The 22,872-nt window shown below is 39.5% G+C and overlaps 1 protein-coding gene across 2 annotated transcripts in view; it reads left to right on the top strand.

Moving 5' to 3' along the window:
- PLEKHG1 (pleckstrin homology and RhoGEF domain containing G1) overlaps positions 1-20,294 on the top strand; it is a 157,449-nt gene extending 137,155 nt beyond the window's left edge. Inside the window, exons 15-19 of one of the 2 annotated variants that reach the window (XM_030198481.1) lie at positions 1,700-1,921; positions 10,002-10,118; positions 13,691-15,032; positions 15,147-15,365; positions 15,953-20,294. In XM_030198481.1, coding sequence (XP_030054341.1) covers positions 1,700-1,921; positions 10,002-10,118; positions 13,691-15,032; positions 15,147-15,365; positions 15,953-17,040 — 2,988 coding nt within the window. In that variant the 3' untranslated portion in view covers positions 17,041-20,294. Of the gene's footprint in view, positions 1-1,699; positions 1,922-10,001; positions 10,119-13,690; positions 15,366-15,952 lie in introns of both variants that reach the window. The other variant, XM_030198480.1, reaches the window with a different exon arrangement.
- The last annotated feature ends 2,578 nt before the right edge of the window (positions 20,295-22,872 follow it).

Below are 22,872 nucleotides of genomic sequence, written 5' to 3'. Positions count from 1 at the left end.
TTAAATTCCTTCTAAATTTTTGTTTCAAAGCATTTATTTGGAGCCAGGGCCGTGCCGATGCGGTAAGCGGGGTAAGCACCGCAGGGGGGCGCCATCTTCTGAGGGGCGCCGCCGCTGCATGCTTACCTTGCCCCTCCCGCTCCCATGTAGGAACTGCCCGCCCTCTTCTCCCCCCCCCAAGATCCCTTTCTTTTTTTTCTTTTAAATTTACCTTCCTCCGGCAGCGCAGCGTCAGTGAAGGAGGCGGCGCTCCCAGTCCCGACGTCTCTAGCCTTCCATTGGTTCGCTCAGTGTCCCGCCTTCTTCTGACGCTTGACATCAGAAGAAGGTGGGACACTGAGCGAACCAATGGAAGGCTAGAGACGTCGGGACTGGGAGCGCCGCCTCCTTCACTGACGCTGCGCTGCCGGAGGAAGGTAAATTTAAAAGAAAAAAAAAAGGAAAGGGATCTTGGGGGGGGGAGAAGAGGGCGGGCAGTTCCTACATGGGAGCGGGAGGGCAGGGAAGAGAGGAGCATAGATGGGAGGACAGGGTTCATGGAAGGGAGAGAGGGGAATTGCTTGATCGGGATGAATGGCGGGGGCAGGGGACAGATGGGCATGGATGGGTGGGAGGGTAGGGCTCAGGGAGAGAGGGGAATCGCTGCCTTGGAGCCAGGCAGGTGCGGGGGAGGGGGGGCCGCACCGCCAACTGGTAGTCTGCAGGGGGGCGCCAATGACCCTTGGCACGGCCCTGTTTGGAGCACTCTATTTACCATATAAACTACTATACAAGATAATAACTGCATTACTTGCAATCACATTACAGGAAGAAAAAAAAAGAATGCAAAGAATAGCTCCCCCTTCCCCCAGACTACTTTACAATCCCTTGTGATCTAGTGGTTTATTCAGGGCAGGAGTTATCCCCATTCGTTCTTGCCCATGTCAGCTTTATTCCCAAAATGGCTGCTCAAACCTCTTGTGGTAGTCTTGCGATATTGCCACTAGAGGTCATGGCAGCCATTTTGAGAGCAGAGCCAGCATGGGCAGGAGCGACTGGGGATCACTCCTGTCCAGATTATGCCACTAGACTGCCAGGGATTGTAAATTAGGCCTGAGAGGGGCACCTACAGGTGGGCAGGGAGGAAAGGGGAGAGGGAGAGAAGGGGACAAAACAGGACAAAGCACAAATTTTCGGGTTCCATTGAAAACACATGATAAGTTTCAGCTGAAAACAAAATCATGGCCATAGCCTTTTGTCCGAAACTGAAACTGGGCAGAAAAAGGATTTTGGGCCGGTTTCGGCACCATAACTGAAACCGAAATTCGGTTGGCCTCTAATATAAAATATACTTTTTTGTTCTGCTTATCTTTTCAAACCTAAGCAGATTACAAAATATTATTTATAATATAAAAACAGTACAAAAATGTAACAGTCAAACAAAATCCATGAAACTGGAACAGCTTACATGAATAGTGAATTTAGTTTCTTTTGAAATGTTAGTTTGCAAGTCCTTTGGCTTTGAAAATTATCTATCATTTTGAAAATTTGCTTAGACACATATATCCATAAAATGTTTATTAGAGCATCACAGCTGCACTTAATATATATTAGGTAATAATAGAATGCCTGTATTTACACCAAAAGCAATTCTTCCCATTTCACCTAATTTTTGCAGACATTAATCTTCTAGGTCTTCCTCTATTTTGTTTCTGAATAGCGTATCAGCATGCAAGGAGCTCTTTTCTCTCAGGCTGCCAAGCTGGTATCTGGCGAAGCCCTCCTTGGTTCTGAAGTTTGCAAAGGTATTTTGAACCACAGTAAGATGACAAACCAGTCACAGGAGTCACTGGAACCAGCCTACAGCAATGACCTGGATGAAAGTCTTCATATGGGCACGTTGGAACAGACCGATGCAGATGATGAAGAAGAGTCTGAGCAGGTTAATTTGTTTCTCTCAATCTTTCAGTCTTTTGCCGAGATCAAGGATAAGGTCTGAACCATGAGCTGAGAATGGGAGCTTTCTGAACTTTACACAGAAATTGAGAACTTATACTATACAGGAGAGGGAGGTGCTAATGCCACTGGAAACATGATTACATGGGAAAAGTTATTCTATATGGAAATTTTGAGCTAATAGAGTATCACCTTGTTTTTAGCAACTCATCAATTATGTAGATCTCTATTTTAGAAACGTCTTATGTGGTGTGTTCGTGTTATTAGGAGGAAAAGCCTCAAACGCAGATAGGCACTCCTTTGTTGATTACTTGTTCAACCTAAGGGAGCTCTATCCAATCCTCACAACACCATTAAACAAATAGAACTAAGTGATTTGGGGGTCACAGATTTAAAACCAAAGAGGTTTTTCAGCCAGTGATGATTGGATAGAGCTCCCTTAGGTTGAACAAGTAATCAACACAGGAGTGCCTATCTGCGTTTGAGGCTTTTTCTCCTAATAACACGAACACACCACATGAGACGTTTCTAAAATAGAGATCTACATAATTGAAAAGTTATTCTATATCATCAAAAAAATATGACTTCCAAAAAATTAAACACTACATGTAATGACAACATACAATTTTTATAAAATGCATTAAATATACTAAAAGGGTATCATATTCATACCTTCCTGGTATCTATGGTGTTAGAACCAAATGGTAGATATAGATATAATCATATACCTCACATAGGACCCTGTTTACTAAGCCGCATTATAGGCGCATTAGCGTTTTAACGTGCATTAACCGTGTACCCGCCTACAATATCCCTATAGAAGCCTACACAGCGTGCGCGTTAATTGTAGGCGCGTTAAAAACACTAACGCGCCTTAGTAAACAGGGCCCATAATGTGAAAATAATCAATTCACCTATGTGAATCCCTAGGAACTTAACAATATTTTATGACAAATTGTGCTCTTAGGGACCTTGTTTCTATTTATATAAATATGCTATTTGTCATAATAACAATTGAGATGTTGTTAAGAGTTCAAGGATTCACATAACTGCATAGAATGCCCAAGCAAGCTTTATTCTTAATTCTTTCTTCAGTTTCTAACGTGCAGTCAGAGCGACTTACAATTACTAGACACAGAAATTGTGAAAAGAAATATAATTCTTTAACAGGAAAGCAAAGAGTCAGAGAAGGAGAAGGTCAAGTATTTTGTCCTCTTCCTGCTGCAGTTGCCGCTCCAGTCACCGCAGATAAGCCTGATGCTCCTGGAAATGCGAGAGAAAAAAAGATAGATCTTCAACATAGATTTAAAATTGGTGTAAGAGGATTTACTATATAGTGTGGTAGGAAGTGAATTCCAAAAGGATGAGGAGACGCAGAAGAAAGCCTTCTGTTGGGTTGATGTGAACTGGGAGGAGAAAGTGGAAGGAATAGAGAGGAGATGTTGGCTGGCAGAGCGGAGGGATCTGGTAGGAATGTAGGGTGAAACGGCGGATGCAAGTTAGGGTAGGAATCCGGTTGGAGAGCCTTTTAGGTTAAGGTTAGAATCTTGTGGTGGGTTGGAAAGCCTTATAGGTTAAGGTTAGAATCTTGTGGTGAACCCTGAAAGGGACAGGGGGCAAATTGTATGTGCACTGGAAAACGTTTCTCTGAAACTAACATTCCTTGCCACTCCAATGTCAAGGAGTCACCAAGTAGTACAACCATCTTCCTTTCCTTTGGATGAGATGTGTGGCTTCTGCAGCAAGCCTTACTACTGATAACTCCGTAAGTTGGGATATTCCTCCACCACAGCATGGAGCTTTAAAATTTGATCAGGGGGAGTTTTAAACCTTGGACTTTGTGATTCTTAAAAATAGGACAGGAAATTGTCCAGTAACAAGGTACTGGATATTGATCTGCAAGGTGAAAGTTTAGAGTGAATTCCTCCAAAAGGATTCCTTATGATAACTGCTTTTTTCAGTTTAAATTCAGAAGCAAAATTTGGTTCACAAATATTGTGGAACTACATTGAGTTGGTACTTTATTGTGAAGCAGAGACACTGTATAAGATTATGTAGAAGTATATTTCATTTTATTTTCATTCACTGATGCTAAGTCAGATCCGTTAAACATAAACACAAGAAAAAAAATAAAATCTCATACTTCAAAATGAAATATTAAAACCAAAACTAAGAAGAAATAGTCAATCTACACTGGTCTGAAAGCCACATAAAGATGTGCGAATTTTCAGTGGACTTGTATATTCAAGCTTGGATGCTGAAAATGTTAGATGGGTAAATTATCCATATAAAGTCATGCTAAAATTATGCCTGCAATTTCTAAGTACATACGGTATTCAGATAGCAGTTCAATATTACCTCTGCTTACATAAATTTTGTCCCCAACCTCTACAGCATCCCAAATCCTGCCTCACTTTGAAATTATGTCCTTATAAGTGCCAGAATTTCTATGGCCACTGCACACATAAATGTTTAGAATGCTAGCATGTACATGTATGTGTTAAATTATGTACATATATATCAGTATGCTATTTTGCAAATACCCACATTACATACGTACCATGTATTTGCAACAGGAGTGTACACAAGGGGTAGAGCATGGGCTGGAGACACACATCTCTAACTTAGACTACTGTAAGTTACATGTGTCCCAGTTCCATTTAAGCATCTGCACTTATGTCAGCTCTATGACAGGTATAACTAGAAGTTCCTAAAGGGGGAGTTCATCAAGGTGTGGTAAAAGATTGCTGTTTACCACACATTGATTCCCCATGAGATTCAGCAACCTATGGGATCCTGGTACTGCAGGCTGCTGAACCCATGGTAAAAAAAATGGCACTACTTCAAGCTACCTCTCAAGCAGAGTTATTCTATGTGCCCGGGAGCATTGGGCTGCAAAGCCCACAGCCTAGTGCTCCTAGGCCAACAGACCAGGGTGTCCCCCCCCCCCCCCCCCCCCCCCCGGCTGAAACACCCTCTCAGATCGAGCCCTGCTAATCCCCCATTCCCCCACAAACTCCAAGCCTCCAAATCCATAAGTATATAAGTGTTACCATACGGGGACAGACCAAAGGTTCATCAAACCCAGTATCCTGTTTCCAACAGTGGCCAACCCAGGTCACAAGTACCTGGCAAAATCCCAGAACAGTACAATACATTTTATGCTGCTTATCTTAGAAATAAGAACGGAATTTTCCCAAGTCCATTTTAATAATGGCTTATGAACATTTCTTTTAGGAAGATATCCAAACCTCTTTTAAACCACGCAAAGCTAACTGGAATTTGTTACCAGAGAATGTGGTAAAACCAGAGTTTAATTACACGTTAAGTGAAGAAATATTTTCTCTGATTTGTTTTAAATGTACTACTTTGTAGCTTCATTGCGTGCCCCCTAGTCCTAATAGTTTTGGAAAGAGTAAACAACCGATTCATGTCTACCCGTTTCACTCCACTCATTATTTTATAGACCTCTATCATTTCTCCCCTCAGCCATATTTTCTCCAAGCTGAAGAGCGCTAGCCGTTTCAGCCTTTCCTCATAGGGAAGTCGTGTCGTCGCCCTTCTCTGTACCTTTTCTAATTTTACTATATCTTTTTTTACATCCGGTGACGAGAACTGCACACAGTAGTCAAGGTGCGGTTGCACCATGCAGTGATACAAAGGCATTATAACATTCCTTTCCTAATAATACCTAACATTCTATTTGCTTTCTTTGCCTCTGCAGGACACTGAGCAGAGTTTACAAAGTATCATCAGCAATGACTCCTAGATCCTTTTCCTGGTTGGTGACTCCTAATGCGAAACCTTGCATCACGTAGCCATAGTTCGGGTTCCTCTTTCCCACTTGAATCACTTTGCTGTTGCTCACATTAAACATCATCTGCCATTTGGATGCCCAGTCTTGTAAGGCCATCTTGCAGTTTTTCACAATAACTTTGTGTTCTCAGCAAATTTAATTACCTCACTAGTTATTCCCATTTCTATATCATTTATAAATATGTTAAAAAGCAGCGGTCCCACACAGACCCCTGTTGAACCCCACTTTCTACCCTTCTCCATTGAGAATACTGACCATTTAACCCTACTCTCTGTTTTCTATCTTTTAACCAATTTTTAATCCACAATAGGACACTATTGTGACTCTCCAATTTCCTCTGGAGTCTTTCATGAGCTACTTTGTCAAATGCCTTTGAAAATCCAGATACACAATATCAACCGGCTCACCTTTATCCACATGCTTGTTCACCTCTTCGAAGAAATGTGGTAGATTGGTGAGGCAAAATTTGCCTTCACTAAATCCATGCTGGCTTTGTCTCATTAATCCATGCTTATGTATATGCTCTGTAATTTTGTTCTTTATAATAGTCTCTACCATTTTGTCCGACACCGACGTTAAGCTTATTGGTCTGTAATTTCCCGGATCACCTCAAAGGGCTACCAGTAGAACATTGGTGGTCTGGGGAGGGACCTTCAAGTAGGAGCGATGCCCAGTTTGGTACTGGCTGCAAAATGGCACCCCTAGCGGTAGTCTCACATGACTACCTCTAGGGGTCATATTCCTTTTGCACCATCAATGTTCTAAAGGTAGCCCAAGGGCTACTTGGAAGTGGAGGTCTTGGGTTTTATGGAGGGGTGGGCGGGGTCTGATTTGGGGGTGGGTGCTTCAGCCGGGGAGTGGATCCTGCTCTGTCGGACCAGGACCATCAGACCATGGCTTTGCAGCCCGATGCTCCCAGGTGGTAAAATAACACCAGGAAAAAGCTGATGCTATTTTACCATGATTTCTCGGCCCTAATGCGACTTTTGGTGTATCACCGCAAGTCACATTAGAGTATTTACATAGTAATTAGATGAAAAACATGCATTTGCATTACGGCTGCTCATTTAATGCCTTAATACCGCGATTATTACGTTAAATGTTTAATGTACATTAAAAATTTTAGCGCACGCAAACAGCACATTTCTCTCCCTCACTCACAACAGTTCAGCATTTCTCTGTTTCTCAGTTCACCTGAGCTGCAGAGACTGGTTTCTGGGTCCTGGGTCGGCCTTGCTGCTGTAGGAAGAGGCAGCTACATTTAGAAGAGCTCCCAATTCTGCCAAGTGGTGTGGGAAAGATTTGCTGGGGGAAAGGGTGGGGGAAGAGAGATAATTGGTACCATCTGGGGGGAGGGCGAGAGTTAAGGAGCACAAGAAGATATATTATTTTATTTTTAGTTTAGTAATTGAAATGCCAGTTTTGAGAATTTACAACTGCTATCAATATATTGCAATGTACAGAAGGAAATGTGAGGGAACACTTTATGCGATTAATCATGCGATTACATTTTTTTGATCAATGTTGAGCCCTAATTTGTAAGTTATGCATCTTGTTGCTGCTTAATCTATGGTGACTAAAATATTGCCACGGTAATTTTAGTCAAATGACATTAGTACTACTACTACTACTACTATTTAGCGTTAGAACCGTTTAAAGGCCTCTTTTACCAAACCGCGCTAACAAATCTCAGAGTGGCAGTGCTGACAAAGCCCATTCACCAACTTACAGAATATGCCTAGCAAGTTGTGCACGTAAATTCTATTTAATGCCAATTAACGTCAATAATTGTTTGTTAGGTGGCAGTTATTGGCTCTGATTGGCTTGTTCCGTTATTAAATTGTGCACGTAAACCCAGAATACAACCAGATTTGTGTGCCCAATTTTGGTCATGCTATATAGAATCCGGGGGCTATAGAGAGTGACACCGGGGAGCGGGGAGATGTATCTTCTATTTTTCATTTATAAATGACAGTTCAGAATATTGTTTGTTCATTTTTATACGGTAATAAAATAAATCATTTGAGGTGTCTGTGGATAGGACAGAGAAAGACATTAATGCAATCAGTACCCTGCTTCCAATACTGATTATGAAAGTGGTTGTCATTGTCATCCCCAAAGTTGATGAAAAAACTGTGCTCTTAGGGATCAATGTTCAAAACAATTTAAATGGCCAGGAGAGGCTCCTGGCCATTTAAATCACCTGTCTGGGGCTCACCGACCATATTCAGAGACTGAAAATGCATAGTCAGCGTCTAAGCCGAAACCAGCTATTTTGTGGGCGTTCCAGGGCGGAGCATTTATGCGGTTAAGTGCCGATATTCAGCACTTAACCAGCTAAGGTAACTACATAAATAAGACCACGTATAACACAATCTTATCTTTATGTAGTTCACCTTAGCCGAATATCTCACTTAACCAGCTATGTTTTCTGTGTATTCCAGGACATGGCTTGGGATTGAATATCCAGGTATAAAGTCAGCAGTGGACAAAAAAAAATGCTGATAGCTATATATCTACTCCTTAGTTTCTAAGGTTGTTCTTTACACCAGTGTTTCCCAAGTCCAGTCCTGGAGTACCCCTTGCCAGTCAGGTTTTCAGGATATCCCCAATGAAAATGCATGAACTTGATTTGCATACACTGCCTCCATTATATGCAAATCTCTTTCATGCATATTCATTGGGATTTCGTGAAAACCTAACTGGCAAGGGGTACTCCAGGACCGGACTTGGGAAACACTGCTTTATACTGTGACGGAAATGCACATGTACTTTCTAAGATTTTATCTTTTTGTCTGTATCAGTGAAATGGTTCAAGCATGTGAAGTTGGACATGTTTCACAGAGAGTATAAGTTTTGTGATCACTAAACGGTTTTGCTTTTGGCTGTGGTCTGTAGATTTATGTGTGTAATTTAATATTTCCTCCATTCACTTTCTGCCTCAGAAATCTTTACATTATAGTATTATAAGATTTTCCAGACTTCTAATTTTGTGGAGGAGCTGAGTATGAAAGCTTTGTAAATTGCGGTTATGCTTCTACTTCTGTGCTGGGGCATAGCCATGAATGGGCCAGGGCTCCTCTAGTTTGGAGTCAGATCTACCCAGTCAGTGGCAGTAAAAGATGAATAAGAGAATAATTTGAGACAGTGTCAGCATCTTCATAGTCTAAGGCTCATCCTTGCTGTCCTCAGGCACCACCAAAAAAATCAGACCTGACTATGCCATTGTTTAATGCAGGTAATCCTGCTCTCCTGTTAAGTGTTATCAAGTTGCTGTCAATTCATGGTGACCCTCTGGATATTTGCCTTTATCTGTGTTCAGTCATTACTCAGGCAGTTAATCATTGCTAGATTGGCATCCATAGTTATTATTGATCCATTATATTTATTTATTTGAAATATTTATAGACTGCAATTATCCACAGTTCACAAACAGAATGATTAAATCTTAGAAAAGCATGCTAGTCTACCTCTTTCACAGATGACTTTGATCTTTCAGTTTGCATGATGTATCCAAACTATGAAAGCTGAAGTTTTGTCATTTGAGCTTCCAAGGAAAGCTTAGGTTTCATATTTTCCAATACTGGCTGATTTCTGTCGATTTTCTTCCTGTCTTGCTTCTTCATTGCCAACTTGGACAAGTCGAATCTTGATATGCAGCGATACATCTCTGCACGTGAAGATCTTGAGTTGTCCTGCCAAGAGTGGGGTGCTGGATTTCTTGACTGCTTGTTGTTTCTTTAGTGATCCAAGCAGTTTGAAGTTACCTACTATTTCTATTACTTTTCCATCAAGGATGAAATTATAGATTTTAACTGTCTTCATATTAAGGTGCAGGCCTATTTTGAGACCTTTCCTTGATCTTGATAATCAGATGTTTTAGATCATTTTCACTTTCAGCCAGTAACATGGTGCATCAGCATAACAAATGTTGTTGAGTCTTCCACTAATTTTTACACCTAAGATTTCTTCTTACAGTCCTGCTTCTCATATGATTTGTTCTGCATATAGATTGAACAGGCTTTCATGATAACCACTTGGAACATTCCTCTGATCAAGAAGGCATACCTAAAATATTTCAAAATTAAAAGGATTCCAATTTTGTTTTCCAGTGGATGGCTTACATGTTGCTTAACTGATAACCAGGTTTATGGTTTCTTTCTTTTGGTTTGAATATTGAGTAGCTCATTAAAGTTATTACACCCTAAACTTATGCATATTAAATAATCCATTGTTTGTTTTATTGTAGGACATGAAACAGAATTCTCTGCATAAGATAAAAGGGGGTAGAAAAAGACTGAACAGCCAAGCTGCTGAGAATGTGGAAAAGCGAAGAAGTGTCAATCTCAGTGCATGCCAGATTCAGGTGGGGAAAATAGAACAAAACAGCAAGCTATAGTGCACCATTCCAGCAATAGATCCCACTGATCTGCAGTGCTGCTCAAGAAAAGACTGTCTCATATAGTAACATAGTAGATGACGGCAGATAAAGACATGTATGGTCCATCCAGTCTGCCCAACAAGATACATCATACCATATGTAATGTGTTTTGATACTTCATATGTATACCTGACCTTGATTTGTCCTTGCCATTTTCAGGGCATAGACCGTAGAAGTCTGCCTCACACAGTCTTTGTTCTAAAACTTCAGAAGTTGTCATCGAAGCCCCTGGAAAGCTCCACTCCAACCCATCCAAATCTATTCAGTCACGATCAGGGCACAGACCATAGAAGTCTGCCCAGCACTGGATTTTGCTTCCCAGTTACCGGTGGTGTCACCTAATCTCCAATAAGCTTCTTTGAATCCATTCCTTCTAAACAAAATTCTTTTGTGTTTATCCCACGCATTTTTGAATTCCATTAACATTTTCATCTCCACCACCTCCCGTGGGAGGGCATGCTAGGTATCTACCACTCTCTCAGTGAAAAAATACCTCCTGGCATTTTTTCTCTATTTTCTCTCATTATAGAGGAACATGTTTCAATAACTGCAGCACTCCATGAAAAGTGGCAACGTTGTTCAGCTCTGTAGCGTAGACTGGTAGACAGCTAAAACTGACCAGATTATACAATTAAATAAGATCCAAGGTTCAAAGAGGACATGAATTGAGATTGGGGGGGGGGGGGGTAGACTTAGGAGTAATGTCAGAAAATTCTTTTTCACAGAGAGGGTAGTCAATTCCTGGAATTCTCTTCTGAGGGAAACGGTGGAGACAGAAATGGTGGTGGCATTCAAAAAGGCATGGGATGAACACAGAGGATCCCTCGTTAGAAAATGGATGGTGTAAGGAACAAAACCTAAATGACTGCATGTGTGTGATTTGTTGAGTGGTGCATAGATGGCACCTCTAGCTATGAAGAACTAAGGGCAGTGCCGAGCAGACTTGTACAGTCTGTATCCTGTATATAGCAAGACAGGTTGGGATTGGCTGGAGTGGTTGGAACGTAAGCACAGTGCCGAGCTATGTCCCAGAAATGGCAGAGAAAGACCAGGATCAAGTATTTCATATTACCTTCATTGTTGGCTTTACTATGTATTGATCAGAGTGTGACTGTTGGGCAGACTGGACAGACTATTCAGGTCTTTATTTCCATCATCAACTGTGTAGGGTTAACTTGGTAGGATGGATATTTAAATCATCCTGCATTTGATAACACAACAAAATCAATAATTCTGTGCCATAACTTATCCTTAACATTCTTATGATCGTAGTTTTATCCTTGATATACAAGTTTTGGCATAATTACAGCAGATCATTGTAATTAAATTTTCATCAGCATCTTGATTGGACGTTTCCAGCAAGCAGGCCTAGTTATTCATTGAAATGTTCTGATCAGGAGAGCATGTCCTGAAGCAAGGCTGAAATGCTTGGAAGAGAAGCTGACACTGAGAGACAGATGCCCATTAATGTTCAAATCCCAAGTTAGAATACTCAGATACTTACTGAGAGGTGACACAAATAAAAAATATAAGGGTGATTTTTCAAAGGCTTAAAGTTCCTTTTGTTTGAGGAATTAATCTGATGCTGCCTGAAAGTATGCACATAGTTTTAAGGACATAGGAAGCAGGCAATCTGGGCATTTTGGCACTATGCTGGTAAATGCACCATGTGTAAACATAGAATACCTCAGCTGATTAATTTATTTTGTTTTTCCATCTATCTTTGCTCTGTTGCTTCTTGTTCAATATAGTGACATCCAGAAGCCTTCACACCCTTGTATCCTTTTCACTCTTCTGTCTAATGCATTTTTGATTGTATTTTTTTTTAAGTAGGAGCTTGTTTCACTGATCTACAGAACATATGCTACACATTTAATGTGAAATATTCAAAAAGTTGTGTTCTACCATATTAGCTATTTTCTATTTGCATTTTTGCTTTCTTGTCTTTCTTTCCAGCTTCTCTTAGCTTTTCCACATGGTTGCCTGTCTCTTTCTGTGATTTCTTGGAGGTTATAAATGCTAATTATTTTGCCCTTGCCACTTCTTTAGAAAACAACATCAGCCTCTCCTCTTTTTTTTCCTGTATCTATTACTTTCCTAACAAAAGGTTTGTTGTGCTTACAATTACTTTTTTTAGTTTTGCCCATTGCTGTCTTACTTCCCCTAGCTTTTCCCACTCTGTTAGTGATTCATTGAGGAACTTTCCCATCTTATCAAAATTAGTCTTCCTAAAGTCTTGCCCTTTGCATAGACAAGTTCCTGGAGGAACAGTCCTTAGTCTGCTATTGAGACTTGTACTTGTGACCTGTTTTGGCCAGTAGATAGACCATTGGTCTGACCCAGTATGGCTATTCTTATGTTCTTATCCACAACTGCCTTTTCTCTAATACTGAATCACAAGATCTAGTGATCACCTACTATAATATCAGAAACATATGTGTCCACACAGGTATGAAAATGGCCTCTTATAAAATACTGACTGGTACAAAACTACGTATTTCAAAATGATAGCCTGTACTTTGCCAGTGGGTGTGCACAGGGGGTGGTTTGGGCGGAATGTGGGCAAAGTGTACTAATAGATCATAAAATAATATAATTTAAGCATCTACTTGATAAATATTGGTGCGGATATTTACACCAACTCTAAGGCCTGTGTAAATGTTCCTGCTGCCACTTATGTAAGGAGTGAAGGAGTAGCCTAATGGTTAGTGCAGTGGACTGAGAACCTGGGAAAGTGGGTTCAATTCGCACTGCAGCTCCTTGTTACTCAGGTACAACAACAAAAAAACTTATATTGTGAGCTCACAAGGGACAGAAAAAGTACCTGCACATAATACATGTAAACCACTTTGCTTTTACACACAAAAAGATGGTATATCAAATCCATGACCTTTTGTTTTGTAAAGACAAGTAGGATCCTACATATCTTTGATGTAGGCTTCACATTGGAGCCTTCTTATAAAATTTCTTCCATTCTGACCATAGGCTGTAGATTCACAAAAAGGGGTGAATGAACTTAATAGCTTCCCAACAAAAGTAATGATTTAAAATCAGTATAAAAATTCAAGTACCGGCGTAAAGAAACCTTAGAAATAGGAAGGGAATACACAGCTGGAGATCAGATGGTACCTAATGTATTGCAAAGTAGAACTGGGAGACTAGATAGACCTTGTGATTTTCCATGGCTGTTGTATTCTATTTTAGATCTAACTATATAATACTTTTGGAGGTATCGTGTTTTAATGATGTTAATAGTATTAACTTTTTTGTAGTACTCTAGATTCGTATGTCCTCCAAGTCCTTATTAGTGTTTGTCAGCAGCAGATTTGTTATTAAATGGTAGCATCACAAACCAAAGCAGACACTGGAAATTGGGACTGTATGTTTTGACCACCAACAGAGTGTAATTTGGCAAAAAAAGAATTGGGCAGGAAATTTGAGTCTTATTCAGAGTTGTAAACTCTGTTATTAAATATTCCTATTTTAATTATTTTCAGAACTCCAGAGAACGTTCAGATGAGGAGCCTTCCCAGCGAAATGCAGAACATCCATTTTCTGGTTCTGTCAGTCAGAGAGCTAGACAATTCAGCATACCACATAGCAACTCAATAATTATGAATATTCTGGGTGGCACCAGCTCTGTGAGAAATATCTGGACTGATCACCAAATTAGGCAAGCTCTGTTTCCCAGAAGACAATCTCAGGATCATGAAGAGGAGGATGACTACCAGATGTTCATGCCATCAGTGTCTGCTGCCAATTTAGATTCCACCAGGTTGCAAGAAGAGCATGGGTCTTCCAGTCGACCCTGCAGCTGGCATGTTGGCTTAATGCAGCAAAATGAGGCTCTTGGCACCCACCGTAGAATTGTTAGAAGGGCAAGTAGTGTGGGTGAAAGCAATACTGGTGCAAACAGTTTGAGAAATAAAATTAGCTACAACAGCCAGCTAGTTTCTCAAAGAGATATAAGATATAGTTCAAGAACTAAAGAAGGTAGCACCAATGCTTATGTAGTATCTCCAGAAGAGCTAACAATTGATGATATTGAACATGTATATGATAATATCAGTTATGAAGACTTGAAATTAATGGGACTTTCACAAAGGGATGATTCTGACTACATTACCCATCAAGCAGCAAGAAACCCTGATTATGAAAGCAGTGACAAAATCCGTTTTAGTACAAGGAATGAAGAAAAGTATGAAATCCAAGGCAGATCTTCCAGCCTTGCAAATGGGGAACAACTACAGTTTGCTAGGGACACATCTTCTAGTTCCCATGACCTCCAAATGCTGGAAGAGAACATCTACGATACCATAAGATTTCCAGAGCAAGCACTGCTGAATTTCAAACTTAGTCCTCTTGATTCTTCTTCTAAAAGGGGGAACTTTTTGGGTATGGGAACAGATTTCTCATCTTGTGATAACATTGGGCGATTTATTTCTGAAGAAAGTCTTCAGTTCAGTGAAGATGAAATTTTGGACCATGGTCTTCCTTTGGATGCTGACTATTTGAGCTTAGTAGATAGTTCATCAAATTCAGATTCACTCTCTCACAAGTCTGCAGCTGATAAATTGTCAGAAGAAGTGGATGAGATCTGGAATGACCTTGAGAACTATATAAAAAAGAATGAGGAGAAGAGAGGTGACCGTCTCCTTGCAGCTTTTCCTGTGAACAAAGATGATATTCAAGAGCGGCAGTATGCTGGAAGTGCTCCTGAACTTAGCAAGGAATTGGAATATACATTATCTACTCTTTCACTGCCAGAAAAGCCAGCTTTCTCAAAGATGATGAAAAACAAGGTAGCCAGACTAAGTGGGGCTAGCCTTAGACTTGAAGGTAATACTTGTAAGCTAAATTCATTTGTGAGCCTTAACAGGCCATCCTTTGTGCATGAGAGAGAATTTGCAGAAGGCGCTTACAAATCATCTAAAAGCATTCTTTCCATTGCAGACACCGAAAGTGCTGTTGAGGCTTTGGACACTGTTGATAAAACAAAAAGTAGGGTCTTTATGATGGCAAGGCAGTATAGTGAAAAGATTAAGAAGGCCAATCAGCTTTTGAAGATGAAAAGTCCAGAGTATGAGCAACCATCTTGCAAGCAGCAGAAACTGAAACCCAAAGACCTTGCAGCAATCCTAGAGGAGAAGAAACAAGGAGGTCCTGCTATTGGTATGTTTAAAAATGTTCCTTTTCATACAGATGTAGTCTATAAATTATCACTTAGGGCAGTACCCCCTTGCCAGTCAGGTTTTCAGGATATCCTCAATGAATATGCATGATATTGATTAGCATACACTGCCTCCATTATATGCAAATCTCTTTTATGCATATTCAAGTTCAGCCGGTTCCTTCGCTCTGGACAAGCGAAGGAACAAGTTTAGGGTGGAGGAATGCCCGAGTAAGGGAATGTGCCCTGGTCTCCTCAAACAAAAAGCTCCTGCAGTGTGAGCTTTTAGGAAATGTGGAATGTAGGCAAAGGCACCTGGCAGAAGGGTAAACCTTACAGGCCAAAGGTCTTTGCACAGAAGTAGACTTTATAGTACCAGTTTTCACCCCTCCTCCTCCTCCTCCTCCTTTACAATCCCTTCTTATCTTGCCTCATAGTTCCTTCATAGTGCATTATTTGAGATAGTCACAGTTTAGCCTTAAAAGGTAAGTAGTAAAGATTAAATTTGAAAATACTCAGGTAGGAGCAGACTGGAATTCTACCATTAAGTCAATTTTTCTCTAACAAGATCCCTATTTTTGTTTACTAGGTGCCAGGATTGCCGAATACTCTCAACTTTATGACCAAGTTGTATTTAGAGACGCTCCACCAGCAGTGCAGAAAGATACTAGGTCCAAGGGATCTTCTGCCTTGCATTCTACACCTCTCCCAGCATCTGTGCCTTCCTATTCTCAAAATGATGGCGTTGATTTACAAACTGAAGATTTGCATTTGCACTCTGCATACAGCAATGGAGACTTGGCTGATTTTTCCCCCTGGCCTGATATTCAAGATCTCAAATCGAAGTATGTGTCTTCTGAGAAGAGTGTAAGTAACATCTCCACACAGTTGACCACGGCTTTCTCTGTGCCATCCTTGAAGACTTCTACTCAGCCTCAAGTCCCTACTCAAAGGTGGAGTGCAATTGTTAGTCAGCCTAACAAGGAAGACCTAAAGCAGGATACACATAATTCATCAGCAAGAAGAGTGACTTGTATCAAGCCACATTCATATAACAGATTGCAGTGTTCTTCAGTTGTGGTCAACAAATCGGAATCAATGACTTATCCAAGTGAATTGGGCAGAAAACAGCTGCTTTCTAATAGAAACTTAAGTCATGGCAGGCACTCAAATGTTTGTAGCACTGACCACATTTCTTTGAATGACTCCAGGCTGCACATCCCTGATGACTGCTCCGATATAGTTTTGCAGGACACTCAAAAGATTCTGGTAATAAATAGAAACTCTTCTTTAAATGCACAAATAGCTACACAGAACTACTTTTCCAATTTTAAGGACACTGGAGTTGATGACGACGACTATGTGGAAATCAGGTCAGAAGATGAAGAAAATGGTTTAGTGACAGCTCAGAACCAAAAGTCTGACCCAAAGCTTATAACCAACCCTGACCCTTCCCAGAGCCCCTGCAGCACAAATGAGTTCCGTTCTTTTAGTACACCATGTACTCCAACCAAGACCTCAAACAGCAAAATTGAGTCTGCCCCTCCTCTGACCTCATACAGTGAGTCAGAAAAGCTGAATGATTACCTTTGGAGGATCCCTCCTCACAGTCAGCAGAATATTGTTCAGGCTTTAAGGGAAAAGTTTCAGTGTCTTAGCTCAAGTAGTTTTGCTTGAGGATCTATAATGGTTGAATTTGTACTGACTTAACATGCCTTGTATAGATTAATTGAAACTCCTCTGGTATCGTGAACTGTTTTATGATATAGTGCTCAGATTTTATACACTGTACTGGAGCAATAGCATAATCATAATGTGTGTGGTGGACTTTTGTTTACAATGTGTCTGGAAAGCCAAATGGGCCAGGTACAGAATGGTCAAATGTGGCACGGTTCAGACTCGCCTATCCCATCCTCATCCTCTTTGACATTACATTTTTTGGTTGTATACAGACTGTTTTCAGTCATAACTTTGCACTTATTCACAATCACTCAGCCTTCCAAACCTTTCCCATCAACTCGGATGTTTCTGTATGCAGCAGAAAATGGAGCTTCAGCGTTAAAGCACTAAGATGAAATTATTTCCATTTATAATTATCTCCTAGTAGTATGGGCAGTAGTGGATTTATTTGCTGTAAATGAGAGTTCAGTGGTTTTCCATTGATCTTGGTTTGTTTACCATAAGAAGCTGAGAAGTGAAAATGAAACCAACAGGTCGCATGTCCTTTGTCCTGCTCAGATCTGCTCACCCCATGTGCACTGGATTGCTGCACAGAAGATACATCTTGAGTTGTATACTTGCCACAGCATATGTAAATGGACAACATGACAGCTATTCTCCAATGATATCAGCTAATGGGCAAATGACAGTTCTAGAAAATTTCAGTTTTTTTCAGTGCATTTACCTGTATGTAGTGATAAATAGTAAACTAAGCTGGTCAAAATTGGGAAGTCCAAGATGAGCTACATGCAGGTTACCTGAATATTTTATCCTTACAAAATAACTTTTGCATATTGTATGACATACACTTGTTCAGTTGTATTTGTGTGGCCAGTCCTAGCAAAAAATGTATGCACTTGTGTAGAGTTCTTACAAAGTTCACACACTTCCCTAAAATCCCTTGAAGCAGCATTTCAGCCTTACCAAGAGTTGACCGTGTTGAAGCCCTCGCCTTGAAAGAGGACCATCCTGTTTACTTTTCTGCTGCCACACCCCCAAGGAGCACCTCCTTGCACAACCTGCTTGCAAGTTTACCATGTTCAAGTGCTGCTTTTAAGATAAAATGAATAAACCAGTCTTACCCAATAATATATGACTAGAACCCACCATTTAAAATATATCAAACGTGAACACACACAACTGCATTGCTTGCCTAAGGGAGTTGCATTTTTTGGTGGTGCCGTTAATGGGCAGAGACAGACTTGGCAGCATATTGGATTTTTAAAAGCCTGATGAAACTCCTTGCTCTTCTGATGCAGCAAACCTGGTTTGTTCCCTGGTGTGATATGCAGTGTCTTTGGTTGTCTTAATTAAAGAAGTTAGGGAGCAGTTGTTGCAGGTCTTATAACTGCTATGGTCCAAATGAATTGAAGAAACCATGTGATGCCTTGAGCTCATAAAACCATCTAGAATTCTCTTGTAGCCCATCACTGAATCTCCAAGTTTGCTATATTTCAGATAATTAAAGGATGTTGTGCCATCTGCTTAATTTTCTAGTCTCTCTTCTTACCTTTACTGGGTGAGCCTCATTGTGCACAAAATAGACACTCATAGAAGAGAGTTAGAAAATTATTGTATTTTTATACCATTTTCTCCTTTACTAGTTTTAATCCCCTTACTATTGTCTCTTAATTGCTGAAAATGTTACATTTCCATAACCATGAATTAGAAAATGCTAAATTGTCAGATCTAAGGGTGAAGTAGGGCAAAATGTTAGTCACCATTTTCAGTGAAATGTGGTTTTTTTTTGAAAAAAAATCTATTTGATGGGGGGAAGGAATAAGATATATTCAATGAATTACAAATGGAAGTACCTTGGAATTTCATTCTACAGGTAAAAAAAACTCATAAGAAAACTTGACTGCCTTTGTCTAGCCATTAAGGAGCTTCAGAAATGCTGGAACACAAATTTTCAAATTAAAAAATTTTAAGACTTCAAATCTCCCCACTTCAACTTTCTCTTGCCTTTGTTTTCCATGCTATGAACAATCATGGGAAAGGTCCCCTGTATTTAATAAAATTATCCCCCTTTGTAGAATGCTTTGATTTGACCAAGGAACATGTCCTTGTTGAATATGGATTGATTTCCTTATGGACATGTTCCTTAATGGGTGTAAACAAGGCAATGAGGGGAAGAGGCTCAAAACTGAACAAATGTAACTCTTATCAGTATCTCTCTACTCTTCCAGTACTTCTGATCATCTGTTAAATGTCAACCTGCTATGCAATGACATGACTATAACATGATAAAATATTTGATTTCACTGATCTAATAAGGACAACTGTCAGTTTTATGTGTTCAGAATGCATCCTTTCTTCCATGGCCAGGGTGTGCACATTGCCAGTGATGAATGTTCCCTTTTGTTACCCACTATTGTTAATATGAACTATTGTCGCCTTTGTGGAATAGTTTGAAATGCCGCTGAATGAGAAGCAAAACCTATAGACATGTTCATATTATTGTGCAAGTGTGTATGGTACCATTGCACTTTTGAAACAAGATAAGATTTTTCAGTGATGCAATTCTTTTCATAGAAGACCATCTTAAAAAATCGGACAACTGTAATTGCCATCCGTATCATTGCTATGAAGACCTACGGAGAGATTGTAGGCGTGATTAGCCCCCTTTGTGTGATAGAATGGTTACTGGAAAGTTCAACTGTGTCCTCAATTCTCTACTGCCCTTTGTTTATCCCCCCTTCCCCCCCCCCCCCCCATATCAATGAACACAATTAGCAAACACAGTGTAAGATTGAACAGGTGGTTTCCAAAATAATCAGAGTACTGCTTGGAAACTTGTTTTCTAGGCTTTTCCTTTTGGTGGAGGAAGTACAATTATTAAAACAATTTTATACTATACAAATCTGTTTTTGCAGAAAATGGCCAGTTCAGATAGTGTGTAATGTGAAGTAACTTACATTCAGTAGTACATAGCTAACAGAATAATGTGCGTACTTAGTTACAACAATGTAAGTGTCTTAAATAAAAAGTCTGTAAACTAGTGTAAACTATAGTAGTTGTTAACATTTCTGTAACACCTCTGCGACAAGCTTAAGTAAACTAATATTAGAGGGAAACATTCAAACTGTAGGAGCTAAATATGGGTTCAGTTTACAAATGTAAAATGTTTTCTGAACGTTTTGTGTACCTTAAATTATTTTGGCTTGCTGGTCAAACAGAAAGCAGTAATAGCTGACCACTGGGCATTCCTCTTGCAAATATATATATATATATATATATATATATATATATATATATATATATATATATATATATATATATATGAAATAAAGAAATGCTTAGCATTTGTAGCTCTGCTTCTGCCTCTACAGGTAGTTTCAGAAAACTTTAGCATCATGGGAGAGTATCAATAAGAGAATACATATGTATATGTGTGTGTCCATGTGAGTATAGAAACTGTCCAGCTGAATAGTCATCTTGACCTTCCTTCTCTCTACACACCCTAACACATATAGGCAGGTGCATTGTAGTAAAAGGGTAGAATGAACCATTGTTTTCAATTTCCTGTAGAGTTCTTTAGGACCAGGTTAGTGTCATTGTCTTTTACTAACCTGATTGAGGGCTTCTTTTACAAAATCGTGCTGCCAGTTCTTGGTGCGGCAAATGATAGGAAGCCCGTTCAGTTCCTATGGGCTTCCGCTCATTTGCCGCGTGGGAATCGCTAGGGTGGCTTTGAAAAAGAAGCCCTGAGTTGGTTAACATTACACACTGGGTAAAATTCACTCAGATGGTGTCTGTCCAAATCATACAAAAAAAAGTGCTTTTGTTTAAACCAATCAATTAAAATGTGAAAATATCAATTATAAACAGCTCAGAATGCAACAAATGTCAATAGAAGAGAGAAAACTGTAGTCCTGTGGTAAATCATGAATGTAGTTGAAAATATGCATTTGTTTGCTTATGTTCTGCAAAAGTTTAGCTTTTTAGCTGGCCAAAAGCTTCACATAGTTTCAGCGGTACAACTACTCCCTTAGAAAGCAAACTTGAATTTGCAAGGGAAGACGTGTACATTTCACATGGTATTGTCACTCGCAGCCTCCAGTCCACATACAGTATGTGGTGTGAGCTTCTGCACTACGCTGCCGAGCAGAATGGGTTACAATGAAGTTAATTCAGAGCTTAATTGTGAGTTCATTTTCAGCACTGTCTCTTCTGGATGAAAGATGAATTTTTAAGTTGCACTTTTTCGTTAATTGTATTTTTTTAACCATTAGTAAAAAATTGTATGTACATGTGAAGAGCCTTCAAGTCCAACCTTTTTTTTTTTTACTCATTACATTTTTGTTATGTTTTGTTAGGCTTGAAAGCTGAGGTTAAAGCATGTCAAGCTAAAGAAAATATGTAATTTTTATGCTACTTAGGGAAAAATAAATGGCATACATTATTTGAAACAATAATATCTCTACAAAAATGTCATACATTTATTTTCTGTTTATAAGGTCTCATATTTTCAAGATTCCTTGATAACAAAGAGCCTATATAATCTAAGGCATAAGGATACATTAAATATAGAATACAGATCATGCATGGAATATTGTTACAAATACTTCCACTCTCCCTCAATTTGAAAGGGGCTTCAGGGATTTTATTTTTTATTTATAAAATGTATAGCTTCATTATCCATTGATCTAAGCAAGTTACAAATTCACACACATGATATAAACACAGAATTTAAATATAACAAAATATTGAAATGACATAAAAATTGTACTGCATGCAAAATTGATTTAAAGTGCATATAATCAATTTACACATTGAAAAGTTCTAATAGGGGTTTTAAAATGTTAATAAAACAAATGTGTAGAATGAACTGAAAAATGTCAAAATCAGGGGGAAAAAAGCCAAATGAACTGAAAAGTTTTGCCCACCTCATGCTGGTAAAGAATCTGCACTTATGGGTATTTACCTGCTTGGAAAACTGTATCTTAAGAGTTTAACTGACAAATTCTGTTTATTTGAAAAGTAGGTAAAGCAGCATGGTAGGTAAAAGCTCTCTGAATATTTCAAAATGTAAATAAAGCAGTCTGTATGTAAGGCAGTAGGGTAGGTAAAAACTCTGTCTTGGATTCCCATTCTTCAACTCCAGCCCAATCAGGCTCGTTCCTTGATTTATAGGATTTTAAACCTGTGACAGAGTGAATTTTTTCACCATAGGACTTAGTCTATTCCTAACAGTTGTTCATTTGGTGATGAAAATCTCTAAGTCCTTTGCAATTCTTTGAAAAGCAAATATAAAATAGTAGCATAAAATATACCTAATAAATGTAAGCATCCCTATTCCCTTATTAATTTTTAAGATGCAGATAGCAATCTAGGGGCCCTGTTTACTAAGGTGCATTAGTATTTTTAATGCGCCTACAATTAGCATGCTCGCTAACCGTGTAGGCGCCTATAGGGATATTGTAGGCACCTACACTGTTAACGCGCGTTAAAAATGCTAATGTGCCTATAACGCGGCTTAGTAAACAGGGCCTTAGAAGTGAGATGGTGGCTATCCAGTCTTTTGCACTGAGTGCCACATGTATGATTATCTCCCAGATGTTGAGAGGTTATATATGTGCATTCCGCACAAAGAGCTCTTAGCTCTCAGAGAATGAGTCTGACCTCTGAAGTCTAGAATAGTAGACTTGGAGGAGCTGAGGCAGATGTAGCAGTATGTAAAGGAGACCTTTGGGGACATAGTAGAACTCCACCAGTCTGGCAGCCTGTATTCTGCTTTAGAGGAGAAAGACCACTTAGAAGAAGATTACCTTGTTTTGGTAGGAAGCA

Source organism: Microcaecilia unicolor, chromosome 3 (assembly GCF_901765095.1).
Source record: "Microcaecilia unicolor chromosome 3, aMicUni1.1, whole genome shotgun sequence".
Lineage (NCBI taxonomy): Eukaryota > Metazoa > Chordata > Amphibia > Gymnophiona > Siphonopidae > Microcaecilia > Microcaecilia unicolor.
Note: the sequence above shows the minus strand (reverse complement) of the source record. Positions and strands in the feature narration are given on the sequence as shown.